At 39.1% G+C, this 21,365-nt stretch overlaps 1 protein-coding gene across 1 annotated transcript in view; it reads right to left on the reverse strand.

Annotated features, from left to right (window-relative positions):
• The window catches only part of chs1 (chitin synthase 1), a 28,703-nt gene extending 16,317 nt beyond the window's left edge, over positions 1 to 12,386 (reverse strand). The window contains exons 1-5 of the mRNA XM_034116385.1: positions 12,074 to 12,386; positions 11,851 to 11,930; positions 2,700 to 2,835; positions 753 to 938; positions 51 to 252 (exon numbers count right to left, since the gene is read on the reverse strand). Of these exons, the coding sequence (XP_033972276.1) occupies positions 51 to 252; positions 753 to 938; positions 2,700 to 2,835; positions 11,851 to 11,897 (571 nt within the window). The 5' untranslated portion in view covers positions 11,898 to 11,930; positions 12,074 to 12,386. The remainder of the gene's footprint in view (positions 1 to 50; positions 253 to 752; positions 939 to 2,699; positions 2,836 to 11,850; positions 11,931 to 12,073) is intronic.
• Positions 12,387 to 21,365: the final 8,979 nt, after the last annotated feature.

Raw genomic sequence — 21,365 nt, forward strand, 5'->3', positions numbered from 1 at the left:
TGAAGCATGCTGAAAGTTTTGCAGTGAGACAGTAAAGTAAATGGTTGTACCTGTAACTGTGAGAATGAGCGAGCAGATTGGGAACAGGATTTTCCATTTGTCTCCCTGCAGTCTGTATACTATCTGCAGAATGGCAGACACAATGCAAACTCCTCCGCTGATGAAGAGGTTAGTCAGCACGTCAAACTGAGGCATAACTACTAGCACCAGGAGGGAAGTACCAAGAGACACCAGACACTCAATGCTACAGATCTGAAAAAGACGAAAACACATCATACTTAAAGAAGTTATACGTATCAAATTGAAGTATCATCGCTAAGATTTAGATTTACATTCAGCATTACATTTTGTTTAAACACTGTTGCTGACACTGTTGTTGTTTTATAAACTATGTTACATTACTTGAATTTGCTGAAGGTATTCATATTGGCAGTTAGGAACTTGTTTCTTGCTTGTTGCATGTGCAGCCTTCAGTTTTGAAGTTATTTATAATCATGTTTAAGGTTTAGTATGGCTGAATTTTGTTATTTCATCTGGACCATTTGAAAGTATTCCCTAAATATTCTGCCTCATAAAGATGAATGATCTGAGTAGTAGAGTATAGCAATACATAATGAATGACAAGTAAAATAAATGGGTCTGTAAGTCCTACCATGTAGTTTGTAAATAAGGAGTATGATATACATGTTTCATCATCATATTTGTTGCAAAGCACATCAGATATTATAAGAGTATGGTTTAGAAAAACGTACAAATGCCATGGTCTTCATTTTTGGCCGGATGAAGCTCTTGAAGGCACACCTCCACAGTGACTTCAAAAACACCAGGAAGTTGGGGAAGATCAGGCAGAAAACCAACATCAGCATGTAGAACTGTTTCTCCTTTGGGCTGCGCATGGAGGTCGGACTGGACAGTGTGGACAACACCAAGAGAGAGCCCTGATTCAAAGATGTGGAAGAAAAAACTGAGTTTGGGACAAATGAAACAGAATGCCAAAATGAAGCGTAATATTTGCTATGTCATCTCAAATCAAATGTTATTTATAAAACCCAAAAGTTACACTCTGGGTTCTTTACAGTGTATACAGATCAACAACACATCAAAAACACATCAAAAACCACAAGATTACAGCATAGACAATCCAAATGATAACAATTCATGAATATAAAAAATAGCTAGCCCTTTATACAGTTATACTTTATCATAAAGAATATTCGTAAGCCAGCTGTTAAATGTGTAAATGGTTTCTGCGTCCCTGAGAAAAACACAGAGCTTGTTCCACAGATAACTAGTCATAAACTAGTTATTCAATTATTTTTCTCACTCGTCTCTCCCCGAATTCAGATTTGTATGGACCCTAAAAGAGTGCACTTGACTTGTCACTGCCATTGGTTTTGAGTGCAGTTACAGTAAAGTCCTTTGTGTAGCGTTACTTCCTGTTAATATGAAGAAGACGGGTAACTTTAAGGACATCTCGTTGCTTTCTTCACGTCATTTACCTTCACATCAATGAGGAAGTTCCTTGGGTTTTACACTTATCTCTTCGCTTTGATTATATTGATAAACAGAGACAGTTATATTTAATGACTGAGCATAGTCCTGTGATTCATCATCAAGAAAAAGAGAAGGCCAAAGGAGGAAGATGATGAATTGAAACGGGAATAGAGGCAGATACTGAGGGGCAGACGATGCAAACGCATGCACATACTGCAGTTACAGATTGATAGAGAGTACATGAAGATGACACCTGCAAAGAGAGAGAGAGACAGATACAGAAAAGTTTGGTACAGAGAGGTCATTCACTCTAAGCCCTACCCTACCATAAATAGTACTAATGTTTTTCATGTCGGACACAGACAGATAAGACACACAAGGTTTTTAAAGATTACAATTCTGACGGAAAAGAGTTTGAAGTACAATCACTGGACCATGAACACATTTAGAATATAAACCATTTTTGTTTCATGCTGTTTATGACTGAATTATACAGCATTACATAAACAGTTTATATCCATTTACAGCCGCTTATAATCCCCAAGGGTCAGTTAAATATTTCCCAACTCTCAGATGTAAGCTACTGTAAAACAAGACTTGTATCATCATTTACATCAACAGCACATTATGAAGCCACAATACAAGAAGCCTTTTATCTGCATTAAACCTCTGCTAGTAAGACTTGTGTATATGGGTATTTAAATGAAGACATTTCATTCAATTGCTGTAGTTACAAAAGGAATCAAAAGCACCTACAGAAACTTCAACCTCATCAAAAAAGAAGTCTCTGAACCAATCACTTTTTGACAGACAAGGGAATCAAATCAATTTGACTTTCACGCAAAATGTAATTTTAAGCAGAATAACTGCATCGTGTAATAGATTCAAACCACAGACATAGAAATCAAATATTTAAAAAAGAATGCTTTTATTTTAAAGGCTTTCTTGGGTAGACCAGAAAGAAAAACAGTCATTAAACTTAAAAGAGATGAACGCGTATCTATACTTTCTTTCAGAGTCTCCTTGTGAAAAAACGACACACTGGCTTTTATCAAAGAAGTCTGTGAAGCTAACATGTGATCATTGTTATAAACGTAAGGCTTCACGTTTAGTGTCAGGAACTCTGAGATGTTCTGTTAGCCTCAACACCAGTGATGAAAATAGGAATTACATAAAAAGAGTCATAGACGGACAGATAATCCTACCTTTGAGACAATGGCACTGGCCAAGACGGTCAGCCCCACAACGACAGCCGCCAGGTTCTGAGCCAGCCTGAAACATGTTCTCTTACTTTCCTTCTCCGCTCCTATTGGGTTCAGGTTGAACGGATCCCATGTTTCCCTGAGATACACACACGGACAGATATTCATTTTATGTATCATCAAAGTTGTCCACTGTATCAAGGCCAGACTGTAACTTAACTATAGATTTGGGTTTTATGTATTCTTATATCACGTTATTTACATTACATTACATGTTACTTGTTAGACGCTTTTATCCAAAGCGACTTACATACCATACCATATTGTGGAATCTCTGCCAGGAAACACATTTCTACTGTTGCACGCTATTTATGTGCAATATCGAGTTCAAACCATTTCCCAACTTGGGATAAATAAAGTAATTATCTTTTTCTTATAAAACAAAATTGAGTTTATATCTATATGATATTCAGAGAAAACCTAGTGCTGTCTAATTGTAGCCGACTGTGCAATTGAGTGCCCTAAATGTAGAGGTCATAGGTCATAAGAAGTGGTTATAAGGAAATGTTTGATACACGGGAAAAGTAATAAACAGGAGAACCTTCTGACTTGTCACAAGGAAGCTAATGGGACCAAATAAAGATGTTTAGTATCGTATAACAATGATAATAATAATTGTCCCCACGTGCTTCAAATACCCCTCCATTGTGCCTGTTCCCAAGCACGCCTCTCCAACAAGCCTTAACGACTACCGACCCGTGGCACTTACATCGACCATCATGAAGTGCTTCGAGAGGCTGGTCCTGGCTCGGCTTAAATCATGCCTCCCACCCACACTTGACCCCTACCAGTTTGCCTATCGTCAGAACAGGAGTACAGATGACGCCATCTCCACAGCACTACACCTTGCCCTCTACCATCTGGATCAGAGCAACACATACGTACGATTCCTGTTCATTGACTTTAGCTCGGCATTTAACACCATCATTCCTTCAAAACTGATTACCAAGCTCAGTGACCTTGGCATCGACCCCTCCCTCTGCAACTGGATACTGGACTTTCTCACAAACAGACCCCAGCATGTTAGAATAGACAAGCTCACATCCTCTAATCTCATCCTTAGCACTGGTCTCCCGCAGGGCTGTGTGTTAAGTCCCCTCCTATATTCCCTCTTCACACATGACTGCAAACCTGTACATGGCTCAAACACCATCGTTAAAGGACACCTATCATGCTATATTTAAATGATATATTGTAGGGCCATACCTATATAAGGTATATTTATACGTTTCTGTTTTCAAAATACCAAACAGATCATGCATTTTAGCCATGCCTCATTTCGCTCTATGTGCTGTTCTCCAGCCCTGTTTTTGCAGGGGGCTGATTCTGTGAGCTGCAGCGGACCACGCCCCCCTGCAGGAGAGGGGAGCCGCTCTGATCAAGTCAGAAGAGGGGGAGAAAAATAGATCTCCGTCCTCCGTGTTTTATTATAGCCTATTATTATATAGAGTCGTTATTCATTTGTTTTAAAGCTCAATAAATAACAAAGAAGACCTTTGACCGGCACTTTTCAAATTTTGTCCGGAAGATTTAAACTTTAACGGACATCTTGACCGGCGAAAGAAAACATTAAATTGTTTTAATGAGCATTTTGTGTCCTGCGCTTCTATGTTTGATTCTGTGACTAACTCTGCTTCTGTGAACACCACAGTCGGTGACTCTGAACAATGTGGTCTGGAAAACCCTTTCAGTTTTACTCCTTTTACTGTTGATGTTGTTCGTGAAGCTTTAACCAAGTTAGATCCTAAGAAACCGGCCGGCCCGGACAACGTGGAACCTTTCTTTTTAAAGATAGCTGCAGATTTTATTGCTCCACCTCTCACTACTCTTTTTAACCTCTCCCTCAGCTCAAACACAATTCCAAAATTGTGGAAGTCAGCGTATGTCCTGCCTTTGCTGAAAGGAGGGGAGGCAACTGTTTTAAATAATTATAGGCCCATCTCTAAATTGTCAGTTCTGGCTAAGGTTCTTGAACGCCTAGTGAGTGAACAGGTAAAGGTGTTTTTATGTACAAATGACATCCTGTCTAAACATCAGTCAGGCTTCAGAAAACAACATAGCACCATCACTGCCACAATGAAAGTGGTGAATGATGTGGCGAGTTTTTTAGATAATAAGCAGAGCTGTGCAGCTCTATTTATTGACCTTTCCAAAGCGTTTGACACAGTCGATCATCGCATCTTAAAGCAGAGGCTACTCAGTATTGGCTTATCCAGCCATGCAGTGGGGTGGTTTGTGAACTACCTCTCTGAAAGGTCCCAATGTGTTCATTTTGATGGGCTGTCTTCTGAGTGGTTAAACATTACTAATGGTGTTCCTCAAGGTTCTGTTTTAGGTCCACTTTTATTCTCCATCTACATCAATAGTTTAGGTGAAAATGTCGATGGAGCAACCTTACATTTTTATGCGGACGATACCGTTATGTACTGTGCACGTCCCTCCATTAAGGAGGCTGTTGTTGAATTGCAAACTGCTTTTAACATTATTCAGACTCAGCTCTCTGAACTAAAGCTTCTTTTAAATGTGGATAAAACCAAGGTAATGCTCTTTTCAAAAGCCAAAAAGACACCAGAGCCTGTTTTAGATATTTTAACTACGCAAGGAATAAAACTTGAAGTGGTTGCCTGTTACAAATACCTTGGTATCTGGCTTGATGATTGTCTCACTTTTAAACGTCATGTCAATAACCTGCTTAAAAAACTGAGGGTTAGACTAGGTTTCTTCTACAGGAACAAGTCCTGTTTCTCGCTCGAGGCCAGGAAAAGGCTAGTCACTGTGACCTTTTTACCTGTGCTGGACTATGGTGATCTGATTTATATGAATGCACCTGCCAATTGCCTGGTCAAGTTAGATGCTGCGTATCACAGTGCATTGAGATTTGTGACCAACTGTAAAGCATTAACCCATCACTGTACCCTGTATGCAAGGGCTGGTCTGCCTTCACTAACTGTACGGAGGCTCAGTCACTGGTACATTTTTATATATAAAGCCATGTTAGGGAAACTTCCATCCTACATCTGCTCCCTGATCTCAAGGCGAATTGTAAGTGGCTACTGCCTGAGATCGCATGCTGTGGTTTTATTAAATGTGCCAACTGCTAGGACTGTCTTAGGGAAAATAGCATTTAGATGTGCAGCTCCACTGTCCTGGAATAGTCTGCAATTAAAATGGAAACTGAGCAATCTGTTGCCACTAAATGTTTTTAAAGCTAGGTTGGATGCTACTGAATCGGAAGCTGTTGGTACCTGTGCATGTGGATAGTATGTAATTTGTAATCCCTGTAATGCTACTGTATGATGTCCTTTTGTTGTTCTGTTTATGTTTTTAATGTTACATGTGGAACCTACTTGAGCAGGTCTCTCTTGAAAAAGAGGTCAATGATCTCAATGGGATACAACCTGAATAAATAAAGGTTTGAAATAAAATGAAATGAAAACCTAACTGAAACTCTGCCGCACGGTCCCCTCGTTCCTTGGAAGAGGCGGAGAGGTGGGTGTTTGTCATCTGCTGGTGGACTAACCGGAGAGAATTACAGTGCTTGCCTCGACGGGGAGGGATTGCATTGAATTAAAGCAGCGGGAGCAAACGCTTGCCTCGGGGAGGGAGAAAAAAAGCCACAGCGGAGAATAAACAGAAGGGTAACCATGGTAACCATGCGCGGGAAGTCTTCTTCGCTGCTTTTGTGGCAGACTACAGCACCACTTACAGGCCTGGCATATGTACTACAGCGTCTCCAGCGCTTTCGAGCGGCAATGGCCGGCCGTGGCCCAACCCCACATTCCCCTGATAGATGGAGAGTTGGCCCAATAGCCGTAGCGCCACCGTCCTGTCGTCAGGACAGTGTTCAAATCTGGATCAGTTTTTATCAGATCCGTTGCAGCCCCTTTTTTAGAGATTTGGGTATGGAGGAAAATAGAGAGGGTTGTGTTTTCTGACACTTGGTGAGTTCCCTGGAACACCGGGGACACATATTCATGTATAAAAGACGTACAAAAGTGCATTTTGCATGATAGGTCCCCTTTAAGTTTGCAGACGACACCACAGTGGTTGGGCTTGTCAGCAACAATGACGAGACGGCATACAGGGAAGAGGTTGAGCATCTGGCAGAGTGGTGCGCTAACAACAACCTGGCTTTCAACACCAAGAAGGCGAAAGAGGTCATTGTGGACTTCAGAAGGAACAAAGACGGCACACACTCCCCAGTCCATCTTAGTGGAGAAGAGGTTGAGCGGGTCACCAGCTTCAAGTTCCTGGGAGTCCACATCTCGGAGGACCTCTCCTGGACCACCAACACCTCAGCCCTAGTCAAGAAGGCTCACAAGCGCATCTGGCAAAACTCCGCCTATCCTCCCAGGTGCTAATGAACTTCTACCATTGCACCATCGAGAGCATCCTCTCCACCTGCATATCAGTATGGTACGGTAACTGCACGGTCACAGCCTGTGACCTAAGATTTTTAACGACATAATTACTCTGTAGCTATGTTAGTTTGACAATAAAGAACCTTGAACCCTTGAACCTTGAACCTTGAAGGACAATAAATTACTGCAGAGGGTGGTGAAGATCCCACAACGCATCATCAAGATGCCACTCCCCTCCAAAGCCTCAGTCTATGAAAAGCGGTGCCTGCGAAGGGCACGAAACATCATCAGAGACTCTTCCCACCCCAACCATACACTGTTTATCCCCCTACGTGGCACCCGCTCTGGGACACGCTACCGCAGCCTCCTGGGTAGAACCAACAGGACTACGCACAGCTTCTTCCCTTCAGCAGTCAGACTGCTGACAATGAACCCCACGCTGTCCCATACTGCCTAGTTGTTGTCGTGTGCTGTGCTGAAGCACAATTATCCTTGTACATTACTGTTTTATATACAATACTGTATTCACTGTATTTATTATTATCTGTGTATTTATTCTTATTTATACATTTCCCATCTATTTACCTTTATTTTTGTATCATTTAATTTGTACATACTTCTGATAATTGTGTATATAACTGACTGTTTTGCACCCTGGTTAGACCCTCCTTAATTTCGTTACACTGTGCTTGCATTTTGTAATGACAATAAAGTAATCTAATCTAATATAATTGGATGATGGGAGTCATGGTCAGGGCGGGGTTTTGGTTGCCTCTTCATAAGGTGCAATAGATAATTCCTTTATTAGTCTACCAAAACAACACAGACAGCACTCTCTGTGCCTTCCCACCACTGCTGGATGTTTAATCTCATTACAGAATAATTTTCAGGGTGTGGTTTGTCTTTCCTGGTTTGATAACACTTTGCAATCTTTGACTTTGCCATGGCAACTATCAAAAATACCAGTTGAACTGGGTGCACTCTGCAGTATGTTTGAGCCACGCTGGCAGAAGATGTGTGAGGAAGATGAAGGTGCGTGCGTGCACAAAGTGATGCACTTTTTACCTTAATGATGCATATTAATAAGCTGACATCACACAAATAGCCATGAAAAGCTGCTGGTTTAAGAAGAGCAAATACACTTTTTTGCAAGAACTTCAGCTCTCTGAGATTTTGGAATCTATTTTTCAACATTAAGTTTCTCATGCTGCAAAAACCTGCTGGCATCATTCTACTAAGGGTCATTTTTTGTATTTCCTCTTGTTAGTTATTTATCTTCCCAGCTACAGTACGTAAGCTTTGTTATAGATAGTGGTCACCTGGCCCGAAGCTTGGTAGTAAACATGAAGACTAGCTGAGACCTACAAAGACCTACCACTTCGTACAAAATCTTTTGTATTTCACAGTCAACGCTGAACGGCAATCGTTTTGTGTTCTTGTACCAAAGCAAATATTGACGCCAATGCAGTGACATTCTTCTTCTTCTTCTACTTCTTTTACTTCTCATAATCTTTATATATATAAGTGCACAAGTTATTGTAAGTCAGTAAAGTAAAAGTATGGTAAATATAGTCCATAATATTGCCTAGTTTATTCACAAAACTCAAGGCCCAAAATCCAATTTCGGCCCTATTTCACATTCTTATATTAAGTATCTCAATCATTTTAAGACCACCTTGCTGTAGGTGGAAAGTAATTGATTACTTTGCATCAAATTACAGATGTCAGGAGTCTGGTGGCTGGAAATAGGATATTCTGTGAGGCTGAATGGCATACCAAAATGTATGCATCATATTTCGGCATGTTGGATGGCCGATAGTTTACTTGTGATTTTACAGGTTTTATGTGCAGATGATTGCATGCCAGAAGGCTAGGTTGTTTTGGACATGTACTACATGGTATTTCAATGGCCCACACAACTATTGAAATGTCATGTCCAGTCCTGTGAGACAGATTGTGAGTGTGTTAGCATGCTCAATAGTCAAAAGGGTTTTTATTTTGCTTCACTAAAGGCTATGATCATCACTCTCCCATCCCTGTCCAATCACAAAACTCACTATAACTTTGAACATGCACACATACAAACACACTACCTCCCATCAAAGACTGCAGCCAAAAATATCATATGTTATTTATTTGTATATTTACTAAGTATCAAACAGATATTTTTAGTAACTATTTATATTTAAACATTGTAGCTTTTCTTTATTAAATAATCTTTAAAAATGTATTTTAACATTCTGGTAAAGTGCATTTAAGTGATGACCCTGATAATTGCTACTATCTCTGCTTTATCACTGCTTTTATGGATGTGTTCTTATTTATGTACCGCAGTGAGAGATGCCAACTGAATTTCGTTACTCTGATGTGTGATGACAATAAAGATATTCTATTATATTCTATTCTATGATGGCAGAAAGCAGAAGGCTAAAATGGACGTGCAACAATTAAATCAAAGATATTCTATTCCATTGAATAAAAACAGGTCAATAAACGACTTGATGCGATCTAATTTCCGAGTATTGCCCCTACACAGTTGGACACACCTTGTTTAGATAATTACATTGTTAGCTGCTGACGGGGCTGAAATGTGTCCAAGGGCCAGTGTGTTGACTCAGAGTTTCTAAGGGAGGAATAGAACTATTGACCGCCTGAGGCAAATGACCTCCTGCTGTGCTCTGTGCTGAGTCTGTGTGGCGTCAGTCTTACACTGAATGCACTCCTGTATTATACCGTCACATTCCTTCATGTTTACAGAAGAACTAACTGATCAGAAATCATCTTTTAGTATTCTCAGAGTTTACATATACTATTCCAGTGTTTCCCCTAGGTTTACTGCTTTGGGGGGGTGCTGCCTGAGCGGGGGGCTTTGGGATATATTTTTTTAAATCCTCTGGAGCAGAGAGAGGAGCTGTGGATTATTGTTATTGATTAATGCATCAGTGTTTCTTAGGGTCAAAAACACTAAACTCACAACTTAAAATGAAAGTGTTTAGTTTATTTAATAAAAGAGCACATGTTCAATGTGAAAAGTGACAGTAGATATAGATTAGTTGCAATTTGGTGCTATATACATATATATATAAAAAAAAAATTAATACAATTTTTTTTTTTTTAAACACCTTGAATTTCAGGGGGTTCCGTTGGCGGGGCGCAGCCTCCAAGACAATGGTAGGGGAAACACTGTATTCAACACATATTATTTGCTTTTTAAAGTTGAGGGTCTTCAAAATCATTATTAGTTGATGAAAATCTGAGTAGTTTTCCTATGAAAGTTTGACCTAATCATATATAGGACTAGGAGCAAGCAGAGTATAATTATATTAAAAAAAAATCTTAACCCAGAAGCTACTCCATTGTTTTGACCTGCGAGAGATACCAACATGCAGGATGTGATTAAAACTGTGGTGCGTATTTAACATTTGAAATGGAGCAGCACTCCCTGAGCAGCAGTCAGTATCTGCGGGGATGATATTAGCCAAAGCAATAAAGAGAAGCACAGCATTGCACAAGGGAAATTAACTGCTTCCTTTTACTGTAAATTATACCAAATAGAAACCTGGTAATGCAATACTTCCTGAGATGTTACTCTGCATACAATTTAATGATAATATTTATTGCCAATATCTATCTCGCTAACAATTAACCTCCTAACAATGATGAAAGTGGCGTGGTGCCTGCAGACAGGATGTGAAGAAGCTGCCTGCTTTAAAGCTGATCGTTTTATTGGATATATTTCTTTCACTAATACAGGCAATAACACAACTTTAAAGCTTTAGAAAGAAGGACATGATAAATGCATTTTTTTAAATGAATTGTGGTTAAGCACAATAAAGCTAAATTGTATATTTAACCTCTTTTTTATAACTGTTGTACTTTTCTATGTTTGACCATCTGGACATAACGTGGGAAAATTCTACCTAAAAACTAGGGATATAAACAAATCCAAATGTAATTCTATACATTATAAATGAATGATGCCTCCTTAACATCATTTGTCATGTTTTTCTTTATGGATTTGCCCAATAACATTCCAAAAAATATTGTTTTCACTTATCCTAAATAGCATTCTATCAGTTTTCACTGGGTTAGTTGAGCTCTTATGGTGTGGTATTTGAACTGTGATGTAATAATCAGAGCAGCAATTCATTTAGTAGTTGATGGACAGAAAATATACTTGATAGTTGATCTATTTTGATTATTCAACTATTTTGGATATCAATGATCGATTGTTTAAGTAATTATTTCAGAAATACCTCAGTAACATTCTTTATAGTTAAGGATCTAATAATCTATAACAATGTGAAGCCTCTGTGTCGGCCCTGCTTCTTTAAAGTCTTAACCCGGAAACAAATTGGGAGATTTGAGTGACATAAACAGATTTGTGTTAAACCACTAGCATTTGTTATGCCTATTGCCACCATAGGTCATTCCTATCATGCGTTCACATCACAGAACCAATTTAGTTTGAACCAAAATGCTTCACAAACACAACATGGTTTTGAACAAATACAAATAGAAGTTTGAGTTTTGCTGCTTAAGACAAATAGTTTTCCAGTTGTATAATTGTAATCAGACAGGCATATTAAGATACAACAGTGGTAGCTGGGCCTGTCATCCACATAAATACATTCATATGATTCCCCCATCTCAACTTCAGTCACCACATTTAATAAAGCATAGATAACACATGATGAACTTTTTTTAAAGCAGCATGTACTGAACGTTTTTACCTGTGTCTTCCCTCTCTTTTCTTGCCTCTGAATTTCAGTTCCTCCATCTTGCTTGTCTACTCCACTCCTTATGGTAGAGTCTGTGTGTCAAGGAGGAAAGATATTCAGAGTTTTTACGATGGATACAAAGTGTATTTTTTAACACATGATCAAGATTAGAATGTATTTCAATTATGATCTCATTCAATTATGTTTAACTGTAAGAAAAGCTAAATCAAATTACCTTGAAATATTTAATCCGGAAGTCTTTGGCAATCCACCCTGAGCTCTTTTCTCTTCTTCACAGACCCCCTACAGTACATTCAGTTCTCTCCCAACTCAAAAAAGAATCCTCCTAACTCAGATCCAAATTATTATCCGCAGTAAAGAAATTTGTCTTTAGGTCCAATGAACTTATCTAAAATCCCACTTGTACGTTTTTAAAACATGTCATTTAAAAAAAGTTTTGCAGAGTCAACTGGCGACCGACTGTTCCAAAGTCTCAGTGAATCTGTCCGTCAGTTTGTCCTTTGTTAATACTTCTGTCCGCGTTATCACTAACTTATGAAAGAGACACCCATATAGACAGTAAGAGCCAGCCCCCTGTGTTGAGTGTGTGTGTGTGTGTGTGTGTGTGTGTGTGTGTGTGTGTGTGTGTGTGTGTGTGCTTGTATATCTATATGTATATGTGTATGTGGTCTGATGAGCATATTTTATGAACGCTTTGCAAAACAGAAAGTAGGTATGTGGGTTTGTCTGATATTGGAAGGAAACCATCGCCACAAGATGCCGTACACACCCGTCATGAGTAATGCTCATGATGTCTGTTGCGTGCATGACTGCATGTATAGTGTGTGACTAATCAATGCTTGTCAGTCATCCAAAAATTGTCAAGTCATATCAGTTTAATGAGTGGCAATAAAAAGGTACAAGGTGCATTTGAACTGACACACACACACACACACACACACACACACACACACACACACACACACACACACACACACACACACACACACACACACACACACACACACACACACACACACACACACACACACGGACACACACACGGACTCCAGAATATGATCTCCAGTAATACACACACACACACACACACACACACACACACACACACACACACACACACACACACACACACACACGATCTTACATAAATGCTGCCTTCTCTTTTTATTCATCAGTTATAGTTTTGATATAATACCATCCCTATAGATAACTCCAAGATGTCTGTCATTGTGTTTTGGATTGAGCTCTGTATACTGGTGTACATTAAATGTTTTTGTAAGGCTGGCCGAGCAATTATCTTTTCTTTATCTCACTCTGGTTGTAAAGCTGATATCCTAACCAGCACCATGGAAACCATGACTCTGTTCTTGCAGTTATTGTTGTTGATCTAACCTTACCTAATAACTGTTTTCACCCTTAGTGGAAACAGGCTTAATTGCCATAGCATTTAACATTTATATCATTTTTTGTAAACATGGTCAAGTTTTATACCATTCTAATATACATAAATTGTCTGTATGTCAAAACATAAAATGTTTTAAGCACCTAACACAAAGCTTTAATCAGTTTGTGTCAGTTGGACACACATTTAGTGTGGACTGTTACCACTGGGTGTCAGTACAGGGCTTTCATTTTAGCTGCTCCTATATGCTTGAATAATTCTTCACTATTTTCAGTTTTGTGTGCGTCCGTGTAAAGAAGACTTTGTACAAAAGTTTGGTGTGTGTGTGTGTGAGAGAGAGAGAGAAGCCATGCCTGCATGTTAATGTATCTGCATATGTGTGTGTGCATTTGAGTCTATGTGTGTGGTGTGGGCTCAGAAGACTCTCTCTGTCAGGTTGTGGACTCTCATTAAGATGCTCTGCCAGTGCATAATAAGCCGGCCATATGGTCAACACGGCAGAGGTATCTTCCCCCAACAATAATAACACACATCATCTTAAGGGCAAGGCTGGAGAAAGAGCAGATTACATTAGTTTTACTAGTACTTTCCAATAAAACAATGTTCATGAAAGGAGTTGGGCTAACACAAATTGTGTAAGAACAAGGGTTTGGCCTCAGTCATTTCTTAGTAGCAGTGATCCCAGCTTGACAGTCCTGCTTCATGATCTGTGAAATGTTGTTCACATCACAGTAGTAATGTCACCGAGGGCATTGTTACTGCTATTCACAGCTGATGCCTCTCAGATCTACAGAAAGGTCAGGAGCGAGGCACACATCCCTGGCTCGGATTTGGACACACTGAAATGTCCGATGCCAAACTATAATTAGTAGCCATATGGGTTGTCTGTTGAGAATAACTACCTGCTGTAGATACACATACGGAGGGGCTACTGTCTGTAATGTTGTCTCTCACTATTGGCTTTTCAGAGCCTGTAAAATGTTAAGGGAGGGCTGGAATAGTGAATGACACAAATAAATGTACTACATTATCTTGTAATATGTGGTGGGAACAAATATCCTCTTTGTTACCAACTCTTTCACAATACACTCAAGCTCAATTACTCCATTCCATTCCATTTGAACTTCTTACGTTTTCCCTCTCCCTCCTTCATCCCTTTTACACATCATTTCAGTAAGAAGAAGTACGATTTTTTTTTAGCGCTTTTCCCTTTAACTATGGCATAAAATGGACGTCAAAATCTTAAAGTGTAAAAAAGTGACAAAACTCCAAATGACTGACGCATTTAACCCATACAATGTCTGGAAGGAATCAGAAGGTCCAGTTTTCACATTTCTGACACCACCAAAATGCACATCTAGAACAACACTTACAGATGAATATTTTTTCTGCAATGATAACAGTATTTAGAAAATAGGACTCACGGTTTTCACTGGGAAGAAGGGCCTTGAGAGGCAGTCAGTTCACTATTCACAATATCAAACACATACAGTGGAGGAAATAAGTATTTGATCCCTTGCAGATTTTGTAAGTTTGCCCACTTACAGATAAATTAACAGTCTATATTTTTAATGGTAGATTTATTTGAACAATAAGAGTATCAATATCAAAAAGAAAATCCAGAAATTGACATTATATAAAAGATACAAATGTATTTGCATTTAACTGTGGGAAATAAGTATTTGATCCCCTTTCAAAACATGTCTTAGTACTTGTTGGAGAACCCCTTGTTGGACACACAGAGGTCAGACACTTCTTGTAGTTGGTCTCCAGGTTTGTGAACATCTCAGGAAGGATGTTGGTCCACTCCTCTCTGAAGATCATCTCCAAATCCTTCAGGTTTTGAGGCTGATGCTTGGCCTCTCGAAGCTTCAGCTCCCTCCACATATTTTCTATGGGATTTAAGTTCTGGAGACTGGCTTGGCCACTCTATCACCTAGATGTTATTTTTCTTTAGCCACTCCTGTGTGGCCTTGGCCGTATGTTCAGGGTCATTTCCTGCTGGAAGACCCCTCCATGACCCATTACAGTGTCCTGGCTCAGGGAAGGAGGCTATCGGCCAAGATTTTACAGTACATGGCCCCGTTCCTCCTCTCCTCGATGCAGTGAGTCATCCTGTGCCCTTAGCAGAGAAACACCCCCAAAGCAGAATGTTTCCACCTCCATGCTGGACGGTGGCGATAGTGTTCTGGGGGTTATAGTCAGCATTTCTCTTCCTCCAAACACGGCGTGTCGAGTTGATGCCAAAGATCTACATTTTGTTCTCATCCGACCACACCACCTTCTCCCAAGCCTTCTCTGAATCATTCAGATGTTCATTGTCAAACTTTGTTCCTTCTTGAGCAGGGGACCTTGCTGGGGATCCAGGATTTGATACCAAACGTTTTCTTGGTGACTGTGGTCCCAGCTGCCTTGAGATCATTTACAAGTTCCTCCCGTGTAGTTCTTGGCTGATACCTCACCTTTCTCATGATCATCAATAACCCAAGGGGAGAGAGCCCCAGACCGAGGGCGATTGATTGTTGATTGATGCCAATTTTTGTTCTCTTCCATTTTCAAATAATCGCACAAACAGTTGTTTCCCTCTCACCAAGCTGCTTTCTGATGGTCTTGTAGCCAATCCCAGCTGTGTGCAGGTCTACAATCTTGTCCCTGAGGTCCTCAGACAGCTCTTTAGTCTGGTGGAGAGGTTGACATCTGATTGACTGATTCTCTGGACAGGTGTCTTTTATACAGGGGACAAAGTTGATATGAGTACTTTCCTAAAGGAAATGGACTTATGTAACCGGTTTGTGGGAGCCAGAATTCTTGTTGGTTGCATGTGGATCAAATACTTATTTCCCACTGTTAAATGCAAATCAATTTGTATCTTTTTTCAATTTCTTGATTTTCTTTTTGATATTCTTACTCTCGCTGTTAAATAAAAGCCACCTTTAAAATGATAGGCTGTTCATTTCTTTGTAAGTGGGTGAACTTACAAAATCGGCAAGGGATCAAATACTTATTTCCTCCACTGTAGATGATGAGTTTGTTGCCTGTGAAAGATCTCTCATATTAAAGATTAAACGTTATACATCATTGTGTCCAGGGAATCCTCCTTACTGCTCACAGTTAAACACCCCTCTCACAACCACAACTGTTTTTCAAAATAAAGCCCCTACAATTCCCTGTATAGTAACAAGAAACAATGAACTTTATTAAAAAAGTGCTTAGTTCAACTCTTATCAGGTCTAAGTTATTGGCTATACTAATGTTTTTTTCTATCCCATTCCCACCCCTACTACTCCTAATACTTGACCTTCTTCTTACCAGCTACAGTATGCAGTTTAGCGTCAGCAGTTCAGAATCATGCATTTGGGCTTTAACACTTTTTAGGCAAGCCATCTCACATTGTTGCTTTTTCAGCTCTGCTTTGCAATGAATTCGTATTGCTTCCATTGTCATACGCATTTTCAGAAGGTAATGCAATTCCTGGAGAAAAGCAGAATGGTGCCGTAGCTCACATTCTTCACACCACCAACATGAAATCGAAATCAACGTGTTCAGCAGCATTTCTCTCTCTCATGATAATAGTATTTTGACGATAAGACTCATAGTTTTGTCTAGGAAGAAGATCTTTGAGGTATTCTTTGCACAAAATCAACTGTTATGAATGATTTGCTCCATTTACTGACACCCTTCTTTTTACTATCACATGGCGTTTTGAGAATCAACACAGTATATCAATATGCAGTTTATAAAAGATCAATACGAGGAATAAACAACTAAAATACATTGAAATCTCTCATATGACACTCTGCTTGCATATCTTTTTTAAATGATCAACCATTTAAACATTTAAACCAGTTGGAATGAACCTATGCATTCACACCGATTTACATGTAAAACTTTCCACTAGAAATTCACAAAGTTCCACTTTGAAAGTGCTAAACTGTGAGCCAAATGTTTACAATAGCTAAATAATGAGTTCCTGAGAAAGTATTTCATTATAAGTAATCATTTCAAGGCTCAGCAAAGATGTGCATGTTATGTGCTTGAAGCACATTGCTAAGTGTGAAGAGCATCTCTTTAAACATGATCATGCAAAATGTACAATATGTTGAACTCATAATATGGTTTCTGGATTTTGTTCAGGTGACCTTAGCAAGCAATCACAGAAACAGTGATAACCGATACATACATGGGTCTAAGTCACTACAGTGCTGAAGATAAGATCTGCCTTTATTGATCCACTAAAGGGGAATTTCAGTTCGACGCAGCTTCTTCCAGAAAGGTTAAGGCAATTTTAACTGGGTGTCTATGGGCGGCAATTATTTTGAAAAAGATTACTTAATACTTGCAGGAAGATCCTGGCTTGGCTTTCAAACTAAAAGCCCCTAAAATAAACTGTATTGTGACAAGTAGCTCAGGTTTAAGCTCTTTTCAAAAGAAGCAACAATACAGCTACTGCTATCATTACCTACTTAGCTCAGGCATTGTTTGGATGCGCGAGTTCATTCGTTAACTTAACACGGTGTAATGGTTATACAGGACTGTTGGTAGCTTACAAAGTCACACCAGCTGATGGTAGAAAAGCTGTGAGTGAAATGGTGGAGAGCTAAAGAAAATGATGGTCTAGTAAATACTACACACACATTGAGTATTTTCACATTATGCTTCCTTTTATTGTCAGACTATATTTTGTAGGCAGATGTTAAAAAATTACTTGAATACATTAACCATACTTGAGTTAATTTGCAGATTTAGGTTATTAATACAAAAATACAATCAATTCATGAAGTGTGATAAATCATTATAGTTTAAGTGCACATTTGAATACTTTTACTTTTAAAACATCTGGTTTGAACAGAAGTATTAAAAATAACTGCCCTTCTTGGCCTGGTCGCTGTTGGAAAAGAGATGTAAATCTCAATGAGACTTTTACCTGGTTAAATAAAGGATATATATATATATATAACTTTCAATCCAGTTTTGGTTGATGCACATATGAGTCACATTTTACCACCACCTCCCCTGAAAAAGGAAAAGGTGCAGTTTGATGTCTGAGGTCTGCCAAAAACAACTGCGTAGCAACTAAATATAGACATGTCACTGCAGGACACAGAGACGTGGCCCTCAGCAGAAAGAGAGGGCGAGTTGTTGAGAGGGTTATTAGGGTAAATGTTCAGAAATATCAAAGTGTTTTAGATCTGCACTCTGCAAATTTGGCTGTACGTCGGCTGAAATAAAAATGAACATGAGGACAGCCTGCTTTAAATAAAGAAACACCTTTGATGTGGCATTGCTTTATATGAACTATGATAACACTTGTTAGTCTCAAAAATCCCAAATAAATGAAAGGAATTGGTTGACAGATTAACAGAATAAAATGGACACAATCCTAATAATAGAATATCAAAGTTAAGGTGCTGTGAATTCAGAATTGCTAACTACTATTTCTGTGCAAATAAGTAAAATAAGATGAAGGATGTTTTTTATACATGGATCAGCACACTAATTCTCTACCTGGTCCAAAACATGAGTCTGGTGGGAGAAGTTTCTAATTCTATGAAAATGCCATTTTATCACATAATAAATGCTGTTAGATAATAAGATAAGGTTCAGACATGGTGGCCATTAGGAACCATTCATGTTACTTTTACACAGCGGTAAGAAACGGGGAAACTTGTACAATATCATGCAAAAATATTTAACAAAGAGCCAACAGATCCGACCTGAAAGTTGAGATGTATTTGTCTTAAAATACTGTTCCAACATTAGAAAAATGCTACCTTATCAGACACCATGCAAATTGCAACCAGAAAAATGTTCTTAGCAATAAATCAACTCGTTTGTGGTTCATGCTGTATTTTGTGGTGTTAAATTGACAGGCAGTACAATGATAATAATTATGTCCCATCAAAAAAAAACGGCGCAGCGCTGTGGCTCTGTAATTCACCTTGACCAAAGCCCAAAATACACATGATTGCATTTCTGCACTCAATGGCACCTTAGACAGAGTTTTTCCCCTTCTATGATCTGATTTCAAAGTCAAAACGGAAAAGAGGAGTCTAATTCTCTGAGGAGACTATAAATCAGTCTTTAATGACAAAATAGGCTCTTAAGCAGAGCAGAAAACGGACCTTATTATTCCCCAGCGAGTGTCTGATGGCTGGCAAATACTAAACATAGTCAGGCTGAATGTTAGAAAAGATTAGCGTCTGACTGTTACAGATATAAGACACGTTTTCCTGACTGTCTTTAATGCTCTTGAACATACATTTGAAGAAGTCCATCATGATTTGTGTATGTATCCATCTGCGTCTTGTAATGTGGGAAAACATCAGCTGACAACATGGTGCTATTGAGAAATGTAAATTGTATTTATAGGGTTGTTCATGGCCTACAAAATCGAATGGTATTGGGCTGTTCAATCATTTGCAGTTCAATCTGACTACAGTTGGAGCGCCCTTGAGCAAGACGCTGTAATCTGCTGTGAATGAGCAGGTCAATGGTATTATCATTTGATGTAATGATGTGACTTGTCCTAGGCCTTCGATCTAATGTGCAACTCATCATTATTGACTTCAGATGGCCTCAGACATTACTCAGACTGGATAGTAAATTATCAATGAGACCACAGATTACAAAGTCACCTCCAGCAACACAGAGGAAAGTTGTTTCTCAGGACACACATGACACCCACTTAACATAGAGCTGTTTTAAACAACACTGCATTACATTTCATAAAAAGTATGAAAGATGTTAATTCATTGCATAAAGGACGGACAGCTTTTTTAAGCAGTCATGAGCCAATGCCTTTGCTATTTCTGTATTGTCAGACATGTTAGCTATCTTATTAACTTAAATCAAACTGTGCCTGAGTGGAGGTAAATATGAATGTTCAATGGACAGATGGTATTTGTTTGCCGTTGTTTCAGGATATTAATGAACCTGTGTTTGTGGGGGAAACTTCTGTGTAGCAATGCAGGAGGAGTCACCGACTCAAAACGAGACACGGGGAGAGCTGGAGCTTTGATGTCAAACACTGATGGGTTTATTTGGAGCTTCGGCCGGAGAAGTCAAGAGTCAGAGGTTCTGACTACACGGGAGTTGCCACAATCAATTCTGAAGCACTCTACCCCAGACCCATGTATTTAGTTCTCAGAGAATAATCAACATTGTGCAATAAATAGACTAAACAGCTGAGGGACACTGAATCACATTTGTTGTCGCTTATGGCTCGGGGTCATCTACACCCCGAGAAGGATGTGTTCCAGGTGTCCCATAACAATAACTATCTCTAACCGAGAGTTGCCCGGTCATAAACTGGTAACATCAACAATATGCTAGGGCAGCCCCTCCTTAAGGGAGATAACGGTTGCTCAAGGTTGGTCAGCCTGCGTCAGAGGGCGAAGGAGGACATGCAGGGCAAATGATTCCCCAACAGTGTTGTGTTTCTACCACACACTGACCAGGTGTCATTGATACTGATCATATTTGTGGTTGAACTATAATGTTAGTATATCAAGATACATTTTAATCAAAAAAGATAGGACACGTCATTTTAGTTGAATGCTTTCTCTGGTTTTGAATCGCTGCTGAGTGTATTTAACTTTTCTAACTTCAAATGAAAAACTAAAATGAAGGCATTGATTTAGAACAGACTAGTCCTTAGGGAAATTAAGGAATTGTCTTCATATAAAAGATGTCATTATGGACAGAGTACATTTTTCTAACAAAAGTGAAATGCAAGAGGACCTGGACAAAAAGACAGTCATTTTAATTTGACATATTTTTTATTATATTAACTATATTTCAGAAAGTTAAGTGGCCGGACATTTAATTTCAGATGGAAATTTAAAGCAAATATTTCACATTAACTGAAGACAGGAATGTAATCAGTTCCTGTGAAACTGTATTTAATACTCAAGGAACATTTAAGAACTCATTCTGTAGTGCAGAACTTGGGTCTGTTTGTCTTTGCTGGGTTTCTCCTAGCAATATTCTTAAAGTTAAAAACATTTTAAACACATAAAACTGTGTTAAAATGTCACAGAAAGAACTGTTAAGGAAACACCATATGTGATTCTCTGTTACAGGAGTGTGTGAATGAAGCAACAGT

The sequence above is a fragment of the Trematomus bernacchii genome, unplaced genomic scaffold (genome assembly GCF_902827165.1).
Source record: "Trematomus bernacchii unplaced genomic scaffold, fTreBer1.1, whole genome shotgun sequence".
Lineage (NCBI taxonomy): Eukaryota > Metazoa > Chordata > Actinopteri > Perciformes > Nototheniidae > Trematomus > Trematomus bernacchii.